Source organism: Dasypus novemcinctus, chromosome 16 (assembly GCF_030445035.2).
Source record: "Dasypus novemcinctus isolate mDasNov1 chromosome 16, mDasNov1.1.hap2, whole genome shotgun sequence".
Classification (NCBI taxonomy): Eukaryota; Metazoa; Chordata; class Mammalia; order Cingulata; family Dasypodidae; genus Dasypus; species Dasypus novemcinctus.
In genome coordinates, this window is record NC_080688.1 from 80,444,309 (window position 1) to 80,459,934 (window position 15,626).

At 38.7% G+C, this 15,626-nt stretch overlaps 1 protein-coding gene across 1 annotated transcript in view; it reads left to right on the forward strand.

Annotated features, from left to right (window-relative positions):
• SERPINB7 (serpin family B member 7) overlaps nucleotides 1-14,731 on the forward strand; it is a 60,895-nt gene extending 46,164 nt beyond the window's left edge. Inside the window, exons 5-8 of the mRNA XM_004452920.4 lie at nucleotides 5,149-5,266; nucleotides 7,017-7,159; nucleotides 10,011-10,157; nucleotides 13,580-14,731. Coding sequence (XP_004452977.2) covers nucleotides 5,149-5,266; nucleotides 7,017-7,159; nucleotides 10,011-10,157; nucleotides 13,580-13,978 — 807 coding nt within the window. The 3' untranslated portion in view covers nucleotides 13,979-14,731. The remainder of the gene's footprint in view (nucleotides 1-5,148; nucleotides 5,267-7,016; nucleotides 7,160-10,010; nucleotides 10,158-13,579) is intronic.
• The last annotated feature ends 895 nt before the right edge of the window (nucleotides 14,732-15,626 follow it).

A 15,626-nucleotide genomic window follows, 5' to 3' on the forward strand; every position in this document is an offset into this window, starting at 1 on the left:
ATACCAGGAGGAGCGTGAACAGTCAAGCCACATTGGGAGAATGTAATTTCAAGATATATAAGCAACAAAGCACTGAAAGTTAGAATTTTAAAAAATCTTACAAACCACTAAGACCAACAGCCCAGTAGAAAAAAAAGCAAAAACCTGAACTTCACAAAAGAGCATATTTAAATGACTAGTAAATGTATGGAAGTACACTCAACCTCATTAGTGATTAGAGAAATGCAAATTTAAACCACAAGGTAATTCTATTTTATGCTCACCAAAAAGGCTAAAATGAAAAAGGAAGATAAAACCAAGTAGTGGAATATACTGAGCAATCGGAACTTCAATATCTTGCCCGTGAATGTGCAAACTGTTACAACCATTTGGGAATACTGTTCTTCAGGACCCACTAATATTGAACATAAACATATTCTGATACCTAGCAATTCTACTTTTAGGAATATGCTCAACAGAAATACAGACATATGGGCACCAAAACAGAAAAATTTACATCAGTATTATTAGTCATAGCCCGAAACAGTAAGTAATTCATATATTCAAACACTGTCAAAAGTACAAATGTATTATGGCATGTTCATATAGCATTGAAAATAGAGCAAATATGAAGCACACAAACAAGTAAGTGAAAGAAGGCAGACACAAAAGAGTATATAGTTATTGATTCTATTTATAATATATTTATATCGTTTCTAGGCAATATTCTATTAATATTATTTCTAGACAATATTACTTTATGGTGTTAGGTGTCTGGACAGTGGTGGTCTGATAGAGAGCATTAAAGGGGCTTCTACCATGTTGGCCACGTTCTGTATCTTGATAGCAGTGGTGATTTCCCTTGTATGTTCCCTCTGGGAAAATGTATCAAGCAGTACTTTGATTGCCTTAACCTTGTCTGTCCCTCCCCACAAAGCAAAGCATGTAATAAAAACTTATAGTTGAGCAATTTTGGGAGGAAGCTGTCCCCAGGGAACAAGGTAGATGGACAGAAGGAGGGAAACAGGAAAGAGGAGAGAGCGAACTCATAGACTAGTTGTTGATTTGTCCTCTGCTATGGCCAATTTGTTGTTCAAACTCATGGGACTTTCTGAGAAATCTTATGAAGTGTGTCTCAGGACCTTCACCTTGGAAAGAAAGTGGAAGTGTTTATATTTTGGCTCCCCTCACTCCTCAAACACTAATTCCTTCACTCTTCTGACAATGCATTCATGCATGCACAACAGAATCCCACAGAAACCCATGTGACACCAACAGCATAACTGCAGATCAGGCAGCAAGAGTTGCAGCAAGGGACTGAGGCGAGATGCTGCCAGGTCATAGCCTGCACGGAACTGGTCACTGCATTCATGGCTAGAAAAAGAGGGGGGGTCGAGATGATCTGAAGGTGTCCAAAGGGGTCTGAAACACTCAGGATTTGTGTACTTTTATCATAATCTATACAGAAATTTTAAAATTATTTTAAAAAGCCACCACAGATTGGGAGAAAATACTGAACACAACTGTGAGAGAAAGGATTTGTAAATGGACTAAATGAGAAATTATTACAGATCATTAAGGAAATGGCAAACTACCCAGTAGAAAATGGACACTTTCCTCATAGGAAATACAAGTAGCTAAGAGCAAGTATAAAGTTGCCCAACCTCTTTTGGAATCCTAGAAATTCAAATGAATACTGTAATGAATGTTCAATTTTCACTCTGTGGCCAGGCAAGAGTGAAATGTTTACTATCAAGCACTGTGGAGGGTGCGAGGAAAGTTATCCTTTTAAACACCACTATGGAAGTATGTGGACTGTCCACTTTACTTTTGGGTGTAAGCAATTCACCTTCTAGGAATCTATCCCAGAGAAATACTGTCATGGAAACATTTTAAAGATATTTATTGTGGCATTATTTGTAATAGTGACAATTTAGAAATAAAATTAATGTCCATCAACAGGAACATACTAATAGTTAAATAAAATGGAAAATATATGGTGAAATTCTATACAACAGGTAAAAAGAATGTGTTTGTATTGTGAAATGAGGATAGATCTTTTAAAAATCAAGTTAGGGGAGCAGATGTGCCTCAAGCTGTTGGGTGCCCACATTTCACATTAGAGGTCCCAGTTTTGGTTCCTGGTGCCTCCTACAAAAGATGATCTGAAGCAATGAGCTGATGCAATGAGCTAACACAATGAGTTGATGAATGAGCAGACACAATGAGCAGGCACAATAAGAAGAGACAATAAGCAAACAATGAGCAGACAATGAGCAGACAGAGCAAACAATGAGCACACAGATGAGGGAGCCATCTTGGGGGCAGGGGAAGACTAAAAATCAAGTTAAAAATGTAATTTTCAGATAAATGTACCATGTGATACTATTTATGTAAAAAATCCCAGACAGTATCACACATTTCTAAGACTATATATTTAAATACTTATATATACTTATATCATATTTATAGTTACAAAAGTCAAATATGAATACCTAGGAGGACACATACCAAAATTATAATGGTGGTGGTGGTGGTGGGGTGTGTCTGTTAGAATATGTATGTGTGTTGGGGGCAGCAAAGCGATCTTAAAGAGTTTAGTTTCATATATTAACTTCTAAGTTATTAAAGAGTGTACGTGTGTATTGATTGGAAAATTAAAAACCAATCAAAACAAATATGAGACATCAGCAGCACATCCAAATGAAGATGAGCAGCACAGAGTTGGAAATCACTTCTGGGGCTTAGGATAGAAATCCAGATCAGCAAGGTAGGTCTGAGGGGTCGTCAGAATGGAGAGGATGACTGAAGTCCTGATTATGGATGAGAACTTGCAGAGCTAACATGCAGAATAAGAAAATGACAGATGTAAACAGAGAAAAAAGAGCCAGGGAATGTGACTGAGAAAAAAATCACAGAAACAGAGAGGTGGGATGATAATCAGGAGAGCATGGCTTTGCAAAAACCAGGAGATGAGAGAGTTGTTGGAAGTGGACGTTAACTACTACAGAATACTCATTTTAGAATGAGAAGAGAAATGGCATCTGGGTTGGAAAAATCAGAGATCCTTAATGAGAATGCCTGATACCCTGCATAGCATATGCCAGGTGCTCAACAATGTTTGTTGAAATATTGGATTTGAGAGAATGGTTTCAGTACTATAGGGGCAAAGGAATAAGGAGAGGATGGGTGGTGAGGAGGTGGAAGTATTGAGCACAAATGATTCTTTTGGAAGATATGGCAGTGAAAGTTAAGGAGGATGTATGGTGGCTTGAAGCAAAAATAGAATTGATGACAGAATTTTTTTGGATATTGGAGAATTTGGACAGTTCCTGGGTTGAAGGAAAGAAGATACCAGAGAAGCAAAGATTGAAGCAAGAAAGGCAAGGGTGAAAATAATGGGTCATAATTCTAGAGAAGGTGAGAGGGGATAGTATTACTGGCAAAGTTCTTTTCCTGGAAAGGAGAGGGTTACTTCTTTCTCTGAGATAAAGAAATCAAGGGAAATATGTAGAATGATTTCCATTTCAAGGAAGTACAGAATAACATTTTTAGCCAATAACGATAGATACAGAGGATTTGAGGGTCTGAAGAAAATGATGGATTGATTGGAAAAACCGCCATAGAAAATAGGAGAAAATGTAAGCGAAGGGAGAGAAAAAGTTGATGGGCAGCCCCAAGACTTGGCTAAGATTAGTACTTTGGAACCAAATCCAAGAGCTGGAGTAAAGTCCTTGTATATTTTATTCTTCATGTCATTTAAACATCTGGTCTCTTTTTTAAGGACACAAACAACAGACTTTGGTGGAGATCAGCAAGAAATACTAGCTGAGCAAAAATAATTTTAAAAATCCACAAAGTTTATGGAGGTCCATAAACTTTTCTAGAGTTTTTTAAGAGGCCATGGAGAGTAGCAACATATACATCACTCCTCTCCTTGCCAAATTTATTTCTTGATGACAACTTGTACCATCAACTGCTCTGGGTCAGAGACTGACCCTAAAAGCTCCCTTTTGTATCTGAATGAATAAATGGTTGTTGGATAGATGGGCAGATGTATAAAATAGGTGGAGGAAAAGATGAATGATTCAGTAGATGAGAAGAACCCCATGCATAGAAGTTACACACAATACCTGCGTCATAGAGCTAATCTCATGCCAGAACTAGACAATGGACAACTAGCCAATTTTTACTATTTAGGGTTGAAAAATCCATTAAAATTTACCAGGTTACTCACTAATACCTATGGCTTGTAATGAAACCTGTTTTCTCCATTTATGAAGATCTACTGCCAAAAATGTGTATGTATGCATTTGTTGTATTCTTGATATATTGATAATTAGATAGTTATGATTTCTTTGTATTAAGAAAAATAAATATTTCTTGAGCACCTATTAAGTGCAAATCAAGGTTCTAAGTGATGGCAATACAGATGCATTTGATAGCAGTTAAGAAAAATGAAAGCGGGGGCTCTTATAGGACATTGGAGGGGCTGGGAAGACTTTGATCAAGACATGTAGACTTGGAACAGTAAAATGAGTAGGGTGTAACCTGAGATGTATGGAACATTCCAAGCAGAAAGAGTGCTATTCAAAGGTCCCAAGAGAGAAGCATGGTACTTTCGAGCAGTTGCAAGAAGTTGGGTATGGCTGGAGATCTGAGTATGAAGAGGGAAATGGCTAGAAATGATGTTGGTGGAATGAGACCATCAGAGGCTTGTAAACCAGGTCAGGGGCTTGGGCTTTATCTTAAGACCAATAATTAGCCTTGATAGCTTTTCAACAGCAAGGGGTGTATCAAAACTAGTAGGAAGCTGTCGTGTTGTTTATGGTGAGAAAACCTTAACAAAGTCAAGGGGGTGGGTATTAGCCTTGATTTCCACTAGCCTTTTCTAGTCCATTTGAAGTAAACATAACATCTAAGCTGAAGGTGAACTTGCTATGCAAATTTAACTTCTAGTTTCCCAGCTCCCCTTCTAGCCACATTTCCATATTTCTAACCATATTTACTAATCTGACAGAGAAATGCTGCACACTCAACTTTGAGACAGGCTTGAATCCTAGAGCAAGGCAGTGACAGTGGAAATGAAGAAACAAGTTCAAAAACACAGTTCTTATATGCTTAGTTGGTAGTAATTTGTAAATTCAAGAACTGTATTCTTATTTATAGAATTACATTGATTGTGCTAAAAAATTATATGATGCCAACGTGGAACGAGTTGACTTTACAAATGATATTGAAGACACCAGATATAAAATTAATAAATGGATTGAACATGAGACACATGGTGAGTATAATGTCCTATTTTTCCACAAGACTTGTCTGTTACTTGTGAATCCTGACAACTGTCGACTTTAAGGCTGGCAGTCTTCTCTCTATATAAAGAACAGACCTTCCTATCCAAAATAATGATTGCTGTTATTTAAAATTGTGCTAATATTTGTCCACAATGTGGTGTTCTTTTAATATTTTAAAATATATTTATGTTTTTAATTGTATAGGTTGTAAATGTTCAAAAGTATACTGCAAGTATCCTTTCATAATATTTTTTACTTGTTTATTTAATTAATTTTTGTAAAGATACTTAGATTACATAAATGTTACATTAAAAACATAGGAGATTCCCATATGCCCCACTCCCTATCCATCCCACACTTTCTCATATCAACAACATCCTTCATTAGTATGGTACATTTGTTACAATTGATGGACACATATTGGAGCATTGCTACCAAGTGTGGATTATAGTTTACTTTATAGTTTAAACTCTCTCCCACACAATTTTGTAATTTATGACAAGATATACAATAACCTGTATCTGTCACTACAGTGTCACCCAGGGCAATTCCAATGTTTCAAAATGCCCCCACATTACACCTGTTTTTCCCTCTCCCTCCCCTCAGAACCTCCAGTGGCCACTGTCTCCACATCAATGATAAAAGCTCTTCCATTGCTAGAATAACAATAAACTTATAGTAGAATAACAGTAAGTCTACGCTAGTCCATTGTTCATTCCCCAATCCTGAGGATTTTGGGATGGTGATGCCACTCTGCCTCCAACTGAGAGGGGGCCTAGATCTCATGAGGCAGATGGACAGGATTATCTTGCTTGCAATTACAGCCTCCCTCTGTTCCCTGGGATGGTCATTATCCATCATCATCTCCTTGTTCTTTGTCACGGGTGAGCCAGTGAACTGAGAATAGATGTCACAACTTCGCTTAGATTCAGATCCTGAATGGCACATGGAAAGTCCAAAGATCCAAGTTTCTTGGACATAAACCTATCAACTCTAGTACTAACTATTGGTTCAGATAGAAGGGGCAGAAGAACCATGTGTAGGAAAACCACAACTGAGTCCAAGTCTGTCACACTGGGGAGCATAAACTCCAAAGCAAGGCCCACTGGTAGGGCACCAGAATTCTGAGCTGTCAACCCTGCCTATAATGTCTGAATGTATCCAGAGTCCTCAGAAGCCCTGCTACTTGAGGCAGTATTTATTTTGGCAGTCAATGAGATCTGGCTGAGACAGACATAAGTGTAACCTCTTTAACTCTTGACTCAATTTGAAATCTCTTAGCCATATAAACTCATTTGTCTTTACCCTTTCCCCATTTTGGTCAAGGTCTTTTTCCAGTTTCATTGCTTGGTAGTAATCCCTCAGTGCCAGGGAGGCTCATCCCCAGTAGTCATGTCCCGCATATGCTGAGTTTGGCTTAGAGAGAGGCCACATTTAAGCAGCAAGGAGGCTTTCAGGAGTAACTCTTAAGCAACCTATAATAATAGGCAAAGTTTCAATTTCAAAAGAAAAGATTAGATTCACAAGTACAGCCATCAATATTAAGGGCTTGTCAATGGTCCATCCTCCTTCACTAGTCACTGTCCCTTTGCTCAGGGGATTCTTGGTGTCCCATCCCATTAGAGAATGTGGCAGAACTCCCCAGGGTGTTTTGGACATCAGATCCATTGAATTAGTTTTTTAAAAACATTTTTTAAAAATTGCATTAAAATTAACATCTTTTCTTTATTTTTTCTAAAGGCAAAATCAAAGATATCATTCGTGAAGGTGTCATCAGCTCATCTGCTGTGATGGTGATGGTTAATGCTGTATATTTCAAAGGTATTTGGGAATCAGCCTTTTCCAAGAGTGAAACTATAATTCGCCGTTTCAAATCCCCCAAGGTATGTAAAGCTTCTCTTTAATTTAGGAGTTTTTCCCCCAATATTATCCCTTTGCAGCAAGTTGTGATACATAGATAAACACTGGTTGCATTATTTCATGACCCGTTTCTTCTTCTGTTTTGCCAATACCATATGGAAAGTTTTTCCTTAAATACACTTTCTATTTTCTTGCTAATGCTGGTTGTGAAATACAACTAAAGGAATCCCATAAATTGACATCTCTTAAAATTAATTCAAAATTGATGGAGGTACTAAATTATGCATTTATTTTAAGATATTCTAGTTTAGAGGCCTAAAAGAAGCAACTATGACAAAATCCTGCCTTTTATTTTTCATGATTCCACCTGTGGGTCTGTAGTTAGATCATGTAACATCAATGCTTTTTCTTGAGTGAAAGAAAGGACTTATTTCCTTTAATAAAGGGTAAAGTTATATTAGTAAAGTTAGTATTTCCAAGGGTGGCTTATCTATGTTTCTTCATTTAGTTCTGCTTTAGATCTAAAACATCTTAGTACTATTCTTCATAAAGCATATATTCTTGATAAACCTAATAGTCTTAGCATAGTCAATATATCACAGGAAGGAATACTGTGTTGGGGTCCTCGCCTTGCATCATGTCACTGTGCTGTCTCAGTTAAGGCGATTGGACCACTGTGGACCTCCCCATTCTCACATGTAAAAGAAATTGATTCCATTAATTGACCTCTAAGATTACTTTCAATCACTCAGTGTTTTATGTTGAGGCAGAGAAATTCAGATTTCACTTTAAAATTTAGTTTTATTTTTCAATTGGAAAAATTTCACTCAAATATTCCTTCAATTTTCCTACATCAGAAGTTTTAGGCATTGGAGTACAGAGAATGGATAGAATTCAAACATCACCTAGTGAGTGCGGAGATAGTAAATAAAAGTCTGCTTAGGTCAATTGTATCAAAATTCTAGCAGAAATGAGAAGAGACTGAGTTCAGAGTGGACCTGCGACGAGGAAACACATTAGGCTTGGCTCTACTGGGCTTGTGTCTGGCAGCTGACATGGAGGGTAGATAAACCCTCTTAATGGAAGTGTCTGTGAGAACAAAGAGATGGACACAGATGTATTTTGAAATTGTATATGAAAAAGTAATAAAACATAATAACTCCTAAGAAACTACAATGCTGTATGGAAATAATCTCTGTATAGTTACATTATTTTTCTTTTTTTAAAAGATTTATTTTATTTATTTCTCTCCCCTTCCCCCCCACCCAAGTTGTCTGTTCTCTGTGTCTATTTGCTGTGTGTTCTTTGTCTGTTTCTGTTGGTGTCAGCGGCATGGGAATCTGTGTTTCTTTTTGTTGCGTCATCTTGTTGTGTCAGCTCTCGGTGTGTGCGACGCCATTCCTGGGCAGGCTGCACTCTCTTTTGCACTGGGCGCCTCTCCTTATGGGGTGCACTCCTTGCGCGTGGGGCTCCCTTACGTGGGGGGCTCCCCTACATGGGGGACACCCCTGTGTGGCAGGGCACTCCTTGCGTGCATCAGCACTGTGCATGGGGGCCAGCTCCACACGGGTCAAGGAGGCCCGGGGTGTGAGCCGCAGACCTCCCATGAGATAGACAGACGCCCTAACCACTGGGCCAAGTCCGCTTCTTGTATAGTTACAATATGAAGCATATTAGGCACTACTAGGATTTTAGTGATTGGGGCTATGAGTTTTTGTTTCTACTCTTTGCTTCAACTCCTCCCCCAGTAGATTGTGTTTTACAGCAGATGATATTTGTTGCCTCGTTTCTATTAGTGAAGACAAAGCATACATGTCTCCTCCATTTATTTTTTGCTCCTAAAGTAGTTTTACTCTAAAAAAATATTACTATATGATATCATTCTTTTAAATATTCTTCCTGCCAGTCCACATGCCCCTTATAATAGAACTACAAGATATAGCTTATAACATAATGGGCTGTGGACATTTTTTACTGATGTCAATTTTGATTCCATCACATTAAAAATTGGTAAAATTACCTTTTATAGAAGACTGAAGTCAGTCTTTCTCCAGATGTGTGAATCTGTCCCTGCCCATTAGAAATGCGACCTCGTGACTGTTACATTGGGATCTTCAGTCGGTGCCAGGCTCAGTTTGACTCACCTGCCTGCCTAGGCAGGCTTGCTCTTTCCTTCATTGCGCCAGGAGTGCTCCTTCGGAGGTTTGGACTCTCAGTCAACAAGGACAACCCTTCATAATATTTATTGAGAAATGAAGAGTTTATTACACCTCCTGGTGTTTTTAGATCTGTAAGATTTATATCTTATTTGGTAATACTATATTTCTCCCAAGTCAGTTTATGGAATGTTGTCAAATATTATACAGGATTTTAAAAATTTTTATGAGAACTCATTCTTAAATTGTGCAATTTTTACAGAATTCTATATTTTGTTTGTGGTAAGAGAAAAAATGAATAGCATTTATTTTTACTTTTAATGTTATTGGATAATTATTCATTACTTATTTTATAGACATTTTCTGATAAAACTAAGTGCAAGTCAATGTTTTAAATGTCAGTTGCATTGACTCGCATCAATCTTATACAGTAGGGCCTATTGTTACCACCATTATATGGAGGAGGAAATGGAGGCACAGATAAAGTAACTTGCCCAAGGTCACAGAGTTGGGAAGTTTTAAATTCAAGCAGTCGAGTTAAAAGTCTGTTTTCACCACTGTGATATGCGCTGATGGGATCCTTGTTGGGTACGTGTCAGGAAAAGCCTCCTGAACTAACTGATCAGAAAGCCAGCACTGTTCTGATGGTATCTTGTTAGTAAGTGAAATAGTAAAATGAGGAGGAATTATAAGTATTTATTTTTGACTCGACTTTCAGTGTCCTGGGAAAGCAGTCCGCATGATGCATCAAGAGCGGAAGTTCAATTTGTCTGTCATTCAAGACCCACCCATGCAGGTTCTTGAGCTCAAATACCACGGTGGCATAAGCATGTTTGTCCTGCTGCCCGAGGGTGATCTGCTCCAGGTAAGTTACACTCGCCACCCTCCCTACCGGAGAATCAAAAGACTCTTTAGATGTTATAGATGGTGCTTTCATCCATCACCTTTGAGATTTCAGGTTGTTGGAATATTAGAGACTTACTCATCATTTACGTGACAGACCCCGCTGTAGAGGTTGAGATGGCCTTCCCTCAGGTCAGCATACTTTTAGTTAAATGCTTGAGAAGTTTGGACCCTTTCAAAATCGTGGCTATTCCCTTTCACTCAAACTAATGTACAAGTTTGGATGACAAATTGAACGTCACCCTACTTCTATGGTAAGTTAGATAAAAGAAATGATATCTATTATTATTTCAAATATCAAGAGACAAGAAAGTACAACTTCAAAAGCTGTCAGAGATGAAAGTTTCTACGTGGCTTGGACGAGCGCTGTGGCAATTCCTGACAGGCTTTGAAGGCATACCAGAACTTTTCTTGTGTTGTTAGGATTTCTCTTATTCTAACTCTGTCAGGTAAATGACCTGGTATTAATTCTCAAGTTTATATTCCTATAGCAAAAAAGGGGTTGAGAGTGTGTCATGGCCTTTTGGTAAAATGAACAGTTGTTCAGAAGCTGGCCGGAAGAAAGCTATTTTTAAAAGTGAATCAAAGACCGGGTACGATATTATCACCCTTTCAAACACTAAAATGAAAAATAAGTGAGTAAACAATTTGTCAGGGTTTTAGTGTCAGCCTTAACAATTGTTAGTGGAAAATGTCTAATAACCTCTACTTAATCAGAAAATGAAATTCCTCATAAATGGCTATTGGATAAAAAGAACAAAATGTCTATTAGTAACTTACCCTGCAGTATAAAATTGCTCCCCATCCCAACAGAATGAAGCAAAGCTAATTGGGAAATATTCTAAGTATAGTATTAGGGTTTTAAAAAACACAATAACATCTCAAATACCAGATTGTTAGGGCAGAAAGACAATTGGATAACCTTGGACAACTTGCTCTCCACTGATTATTTTTCCCCAGAAGCTTAGTGTGAAGAAAATGTTCCGATTTCCCTTCTCGTCAGTTTTTAAGTTTTTACATACGGGGCTTTTCAAGGTTCTCCTCTCCTTCTGTTCTCTTATCCTCCTTGACCTTTCTTGGAAGCTACGCTGGGAATCACTCACGCATAACGGTTATGTGAGAGGACGTCATCTCTAGTGCTGTCCTTCTAATTGTCAAACTTACAGTAAAAGGAATAATAACTACTGAAACAGTCTCCGCTGTGGAGGTCAAAAGGCACGAGCACGGGCCTTCTCAGAACTCCGCCATGAAAATGGTCTTTCAGGTGTTATGGCCTCTTCAGGCAGGCAGGACACGACGGTAATTGGGAGTCCTGGCTTTTGAGAATTAAAATGTAGGTTCTCTCTCGCCCTGCTGCCTCTCTCAAGGAAAGCAGAGGCGAGGGATTGTCCTGGCACAGGGAAAGCCACTGACCGGTGTCGTGGGAAGGCAGACCATGTGGCCGCGAGAGCCCAAGGCCCTTTCCTCCGCCCTTCTTCCTCCTCTCCTGCCCTGAGTTTGGGGAAGGCTCGGTCTGTGGCCTGCAATCCCAGAGGCCTAGATCTCCTCTCCTCTCTCTGTCTTTCTGATGAAAATGAAGACCAGTCATCATTACTGAGCACCTCCTGTGGACCAGGCCATGGGAAGAGTGCTTCCGTTATATGAATGTTTTTGATCCTCATGGCAGCCCTAAGGGGTAGGGAAAGGAGGCTCATGGAATTTAGTCAATTTGTCTGATAGTTGCACATAAATAAATATGTGTGTGTGTATACATATGTATGTATGTATATGCACACTCACACAAATATATAAAATCACTTACCCCAGAAAGTTACAACTGTAGTTTTAAATATGTTTTGTTTTGATTTGGAAAATAATGAATGTTTGTTGCAAAATAATTGGAAAGTAAAAAGAATATAAAGAAATCGATGATCCCACTACCTAGAGCCATTATTTCTACCAATCTTTCATCTATGATTTTAAAACACAATTTTAAAACTTTGGAAATACAGTTTCTATATAGACAAAGACCATTGGATTACTGTAATGATATTCATTCAGTTTTTATTTGAAGAACTTTTTGGACTTGAAACAAATAGTAAGGTTGGCATTATTAAATCTAAAGTGTGATGATATAAAATATTGGTCCTCATATGAAACCAGTCATTCACTTGATAAATTTTATGACAATCAGATTGTAGCACACATCAATTATTTTAACTTCAAATAATCTACACTACCAGAAAAGGTAGCCCAGATGAAACAAACAGAAGTTAGCCTGATAGCTAGATTTGCTCTTGCCCTTACTGTCTGAGGTGTTCTTTTCTGTACTTGATTGACCTAATAGTGCATGGAGCAGAGTAGTATAAAAAGTTGGCACTCGTACATAAACCAGATAATGGTGAGGGAGTTAGGTCTGCAGTGGGCTAAATGAGGGAAAAAAAATACAACTCAGATAGAAAATTATTACAGACTAATCACAAACTGGATAAGTTGTACACAGAAAATTTAAATAAGACCAAATTTAAGTATATACATTTAGGTCTTTAATAAGAATAGAAGAAAGTTAAATATCAGTGAAAAGCTGTTTAGGATTCAGGTGCACTTGAATTTGAGGAGGAAGGTCCATATATATACATAATATTTGTACATAATGGTCATGGAAAATCTTCCCATTGTAAATATCTGGATAACTATGGCCAATTCTCAGTATTCAAGAGTTGGTGAGTTCAATTTTTACATCACTCGAAGGCAGCAGTGGTGTTGGAGAGAGAGATGTGGGCTCTGCACTGCATGCCCAGGGTTCCTAGCCTTGCAACCTGGGCAAAACCCTCGACATCCTCTTGAACTTCAGTGGCCTCATCTGTTGAGGAGGAGAGTCGATTTGGACCCAAGCCTCCCAGACAATGTAGAGGACTGTGCTGGGAGATACCCAAACTCTTGGGGCTAAAGCTCTGGGTTCCTTGGTTCACTCCTCGAAGCTGTGCAAACGTGATCATTTTCTTCGTCTTTCGCACTGGGAAAACGGTCAGGAAACACTGATTTGAGGGACTGCGGAACAACTTTCTCCCTTTATAATCTGTTTTCTTATTTCATCACCCGTTCACTGTTTCCCTTTGGCTATACCTATGCTCATTGGTTGCTTGAGAACTGAATCATCCTCAGCTGCAGAAGTTACACTTGGTCAGAGCAGTTCTAGTTAAACATTTTATTTATTAAAAATGTACTTGAAGTATTTCTTTCTCATGTCCCCTTCTAGATTTCTCCAGGACCCATTCACATGCTTAAATATAAATACCCAGGATGGGGGAGAAAATGATGGAAAACCGTTTAACTTTATAGTTTTTGTTTCATCTGTTTCTTACTCAAATGATTCTAAATTACCTTTTAATTCTATTCCTACAGGTCGAGAGGAAACTGAACTTTGAGGTACTAAAGGACTGGACCAATCCAAGGAAAATGAGCTCTCAGTATGTTGAGGTGTTTCTTCCTCGGTTCAAGATAGAGAAAAATTATGAAATCAAAGACTATTTGAAAGCTCTGGGCGTGAAAGATATCTTTGATGAATCCAAGGCAGATCTCTCTGGTATAGCTTCTGGAGGACGGCTGTACCTGTCGAAATTGATGCACAAATCGTACATAGAGGTTACAGAAGAGGGCACCGAGGCCACCGCCGCCACAGGAGTTGATGTTGTCGAGAAGCAGCTGCCCGAGTTTACGGTGTTCAGAGCTGATCACCCATTCCTATTCGTCATCAGGAAGGATGACCTCATCTTGTTTAGTGGCAAAGTCTCTTGCCCTTGAATAAATAATCGGTTCCTGTTAACAATAGTCCCTACAGCATTAAAGAACCACCACAGATGAATTGATCTGAATTTGCCTGGGAATGTGTAGTGCTTCCTTTGAGTTTATTTTCTCTGATAATGGGTGAACAGATGATATGGGTGACTTGACCCGACCCTTCTCCAGCACCTGGTTGATTGTCCTGATACCTCCTCTTAGCATTTCTCTCAGTACATGCCTCACCCACTCCTAACTTCCTTGCATTTCTTCCTGGCTCACACCTGCTATTCTCACTCATAGCCATACATACGCAGGTGTGTGCATAACCTCTGGGAACGGTGGAGAGTGCTCTTTTGGGAATGATGAGGTAAAGCAGCCTTTGAATCTCTTTTTGAATTCTACAGTTATCACAGATAATCTAGTTATATTGTAAATGATCTAGGAATTCAGCCCAGCTGCTGAAAAAATCTGAAGGATAACTTTTCCTTGCTGTGACCTATGAAAGCATTAGAATTTTCTTAAGCACATCTGCTCAAAATATAACATGAATGCTAAAACACAGGGAATCAGGATTGGGACCAACCAAAATATTTCATTCATAATATCAAGTTGACATCTTTTGTCCTTTCCTTGCTAGAGACTTAATATGTACATAGTTTTTCAAATATCAAAGGTCTTTTAACTGTTGGCAGTTTTATTTACAGTATGTTATTTCATATGCTGCATAGTTTGTAAGTTTTTTCTCTATTTTTCAGAATAAATCAGTCAACACCCCTTGTACAGTGCAATTGTTCTCTGACTAAATGTGAGATTACCAGTCCTTTATTTTTTAGGCAATGCAAGCAAACAATGGAAAGAAAGAATGCTTATTAAATATAAATCTGATTCATCTCAATGATGCTAATTTATTACACATAAAAGTTACTTTTATTTTTTTTAAAGATTTATTTTATTTCTTTCTCTCCCCTTTCTTCCCCCCACCCCAACTGTTGTTCTCTGTGTCCATTTTGCTGTGTGTTCTTCTGTGAGCGATTCTATCTTTATCAGTGGAACCGGGAATCTGTGTTTCTTTTTGTTGTGTCATCTTGCTGTGTCAGCTTTCGGCGTGTGTGGCGCCATTCCTGGGCAGTCTGCACTTTCTTTTGCTCTGGGCGACTCTCCTTATGGGGCACACTCCTTTGCGTGTGGGGCTCCCCTATGCGGGGGGCACCCCTGCGTGGCAGGGCACTCCTTGCTCGCATCAGCACTGCATGTGGGCCAGCTCCACATGGGTCAAGGAGGCCTGGGGTTTGAACTGCGGACCTCCCATGTGGTAGGCAGATGCCCTATCCATTGGGCCAAGTCTGCTTCCCAAAAGTTACTTTTAAAGATACTTACATAGGCTGGTGAGCTAATTTTGAATACTAGGACTTGAATCCACAGGGAAAATAACATTTAGATTTGCCTATATGAATATTTATAAGAAGCATAAGCATAAAAATAGAACATCAATTTATTGAGCTTACTTGGGATTTTATACATGAAGGCAGCCTTTTGAGTTGTGACTTCATCACAATAATTGTCACCTGAATAGGAACTAGCTAAATTGGCCTTCCTTATACATGGAGTAGCCCAAAGCATGGCACTGTGGTACTTAGCACTAGATGTGGAAAACATGTAATTTTCAACA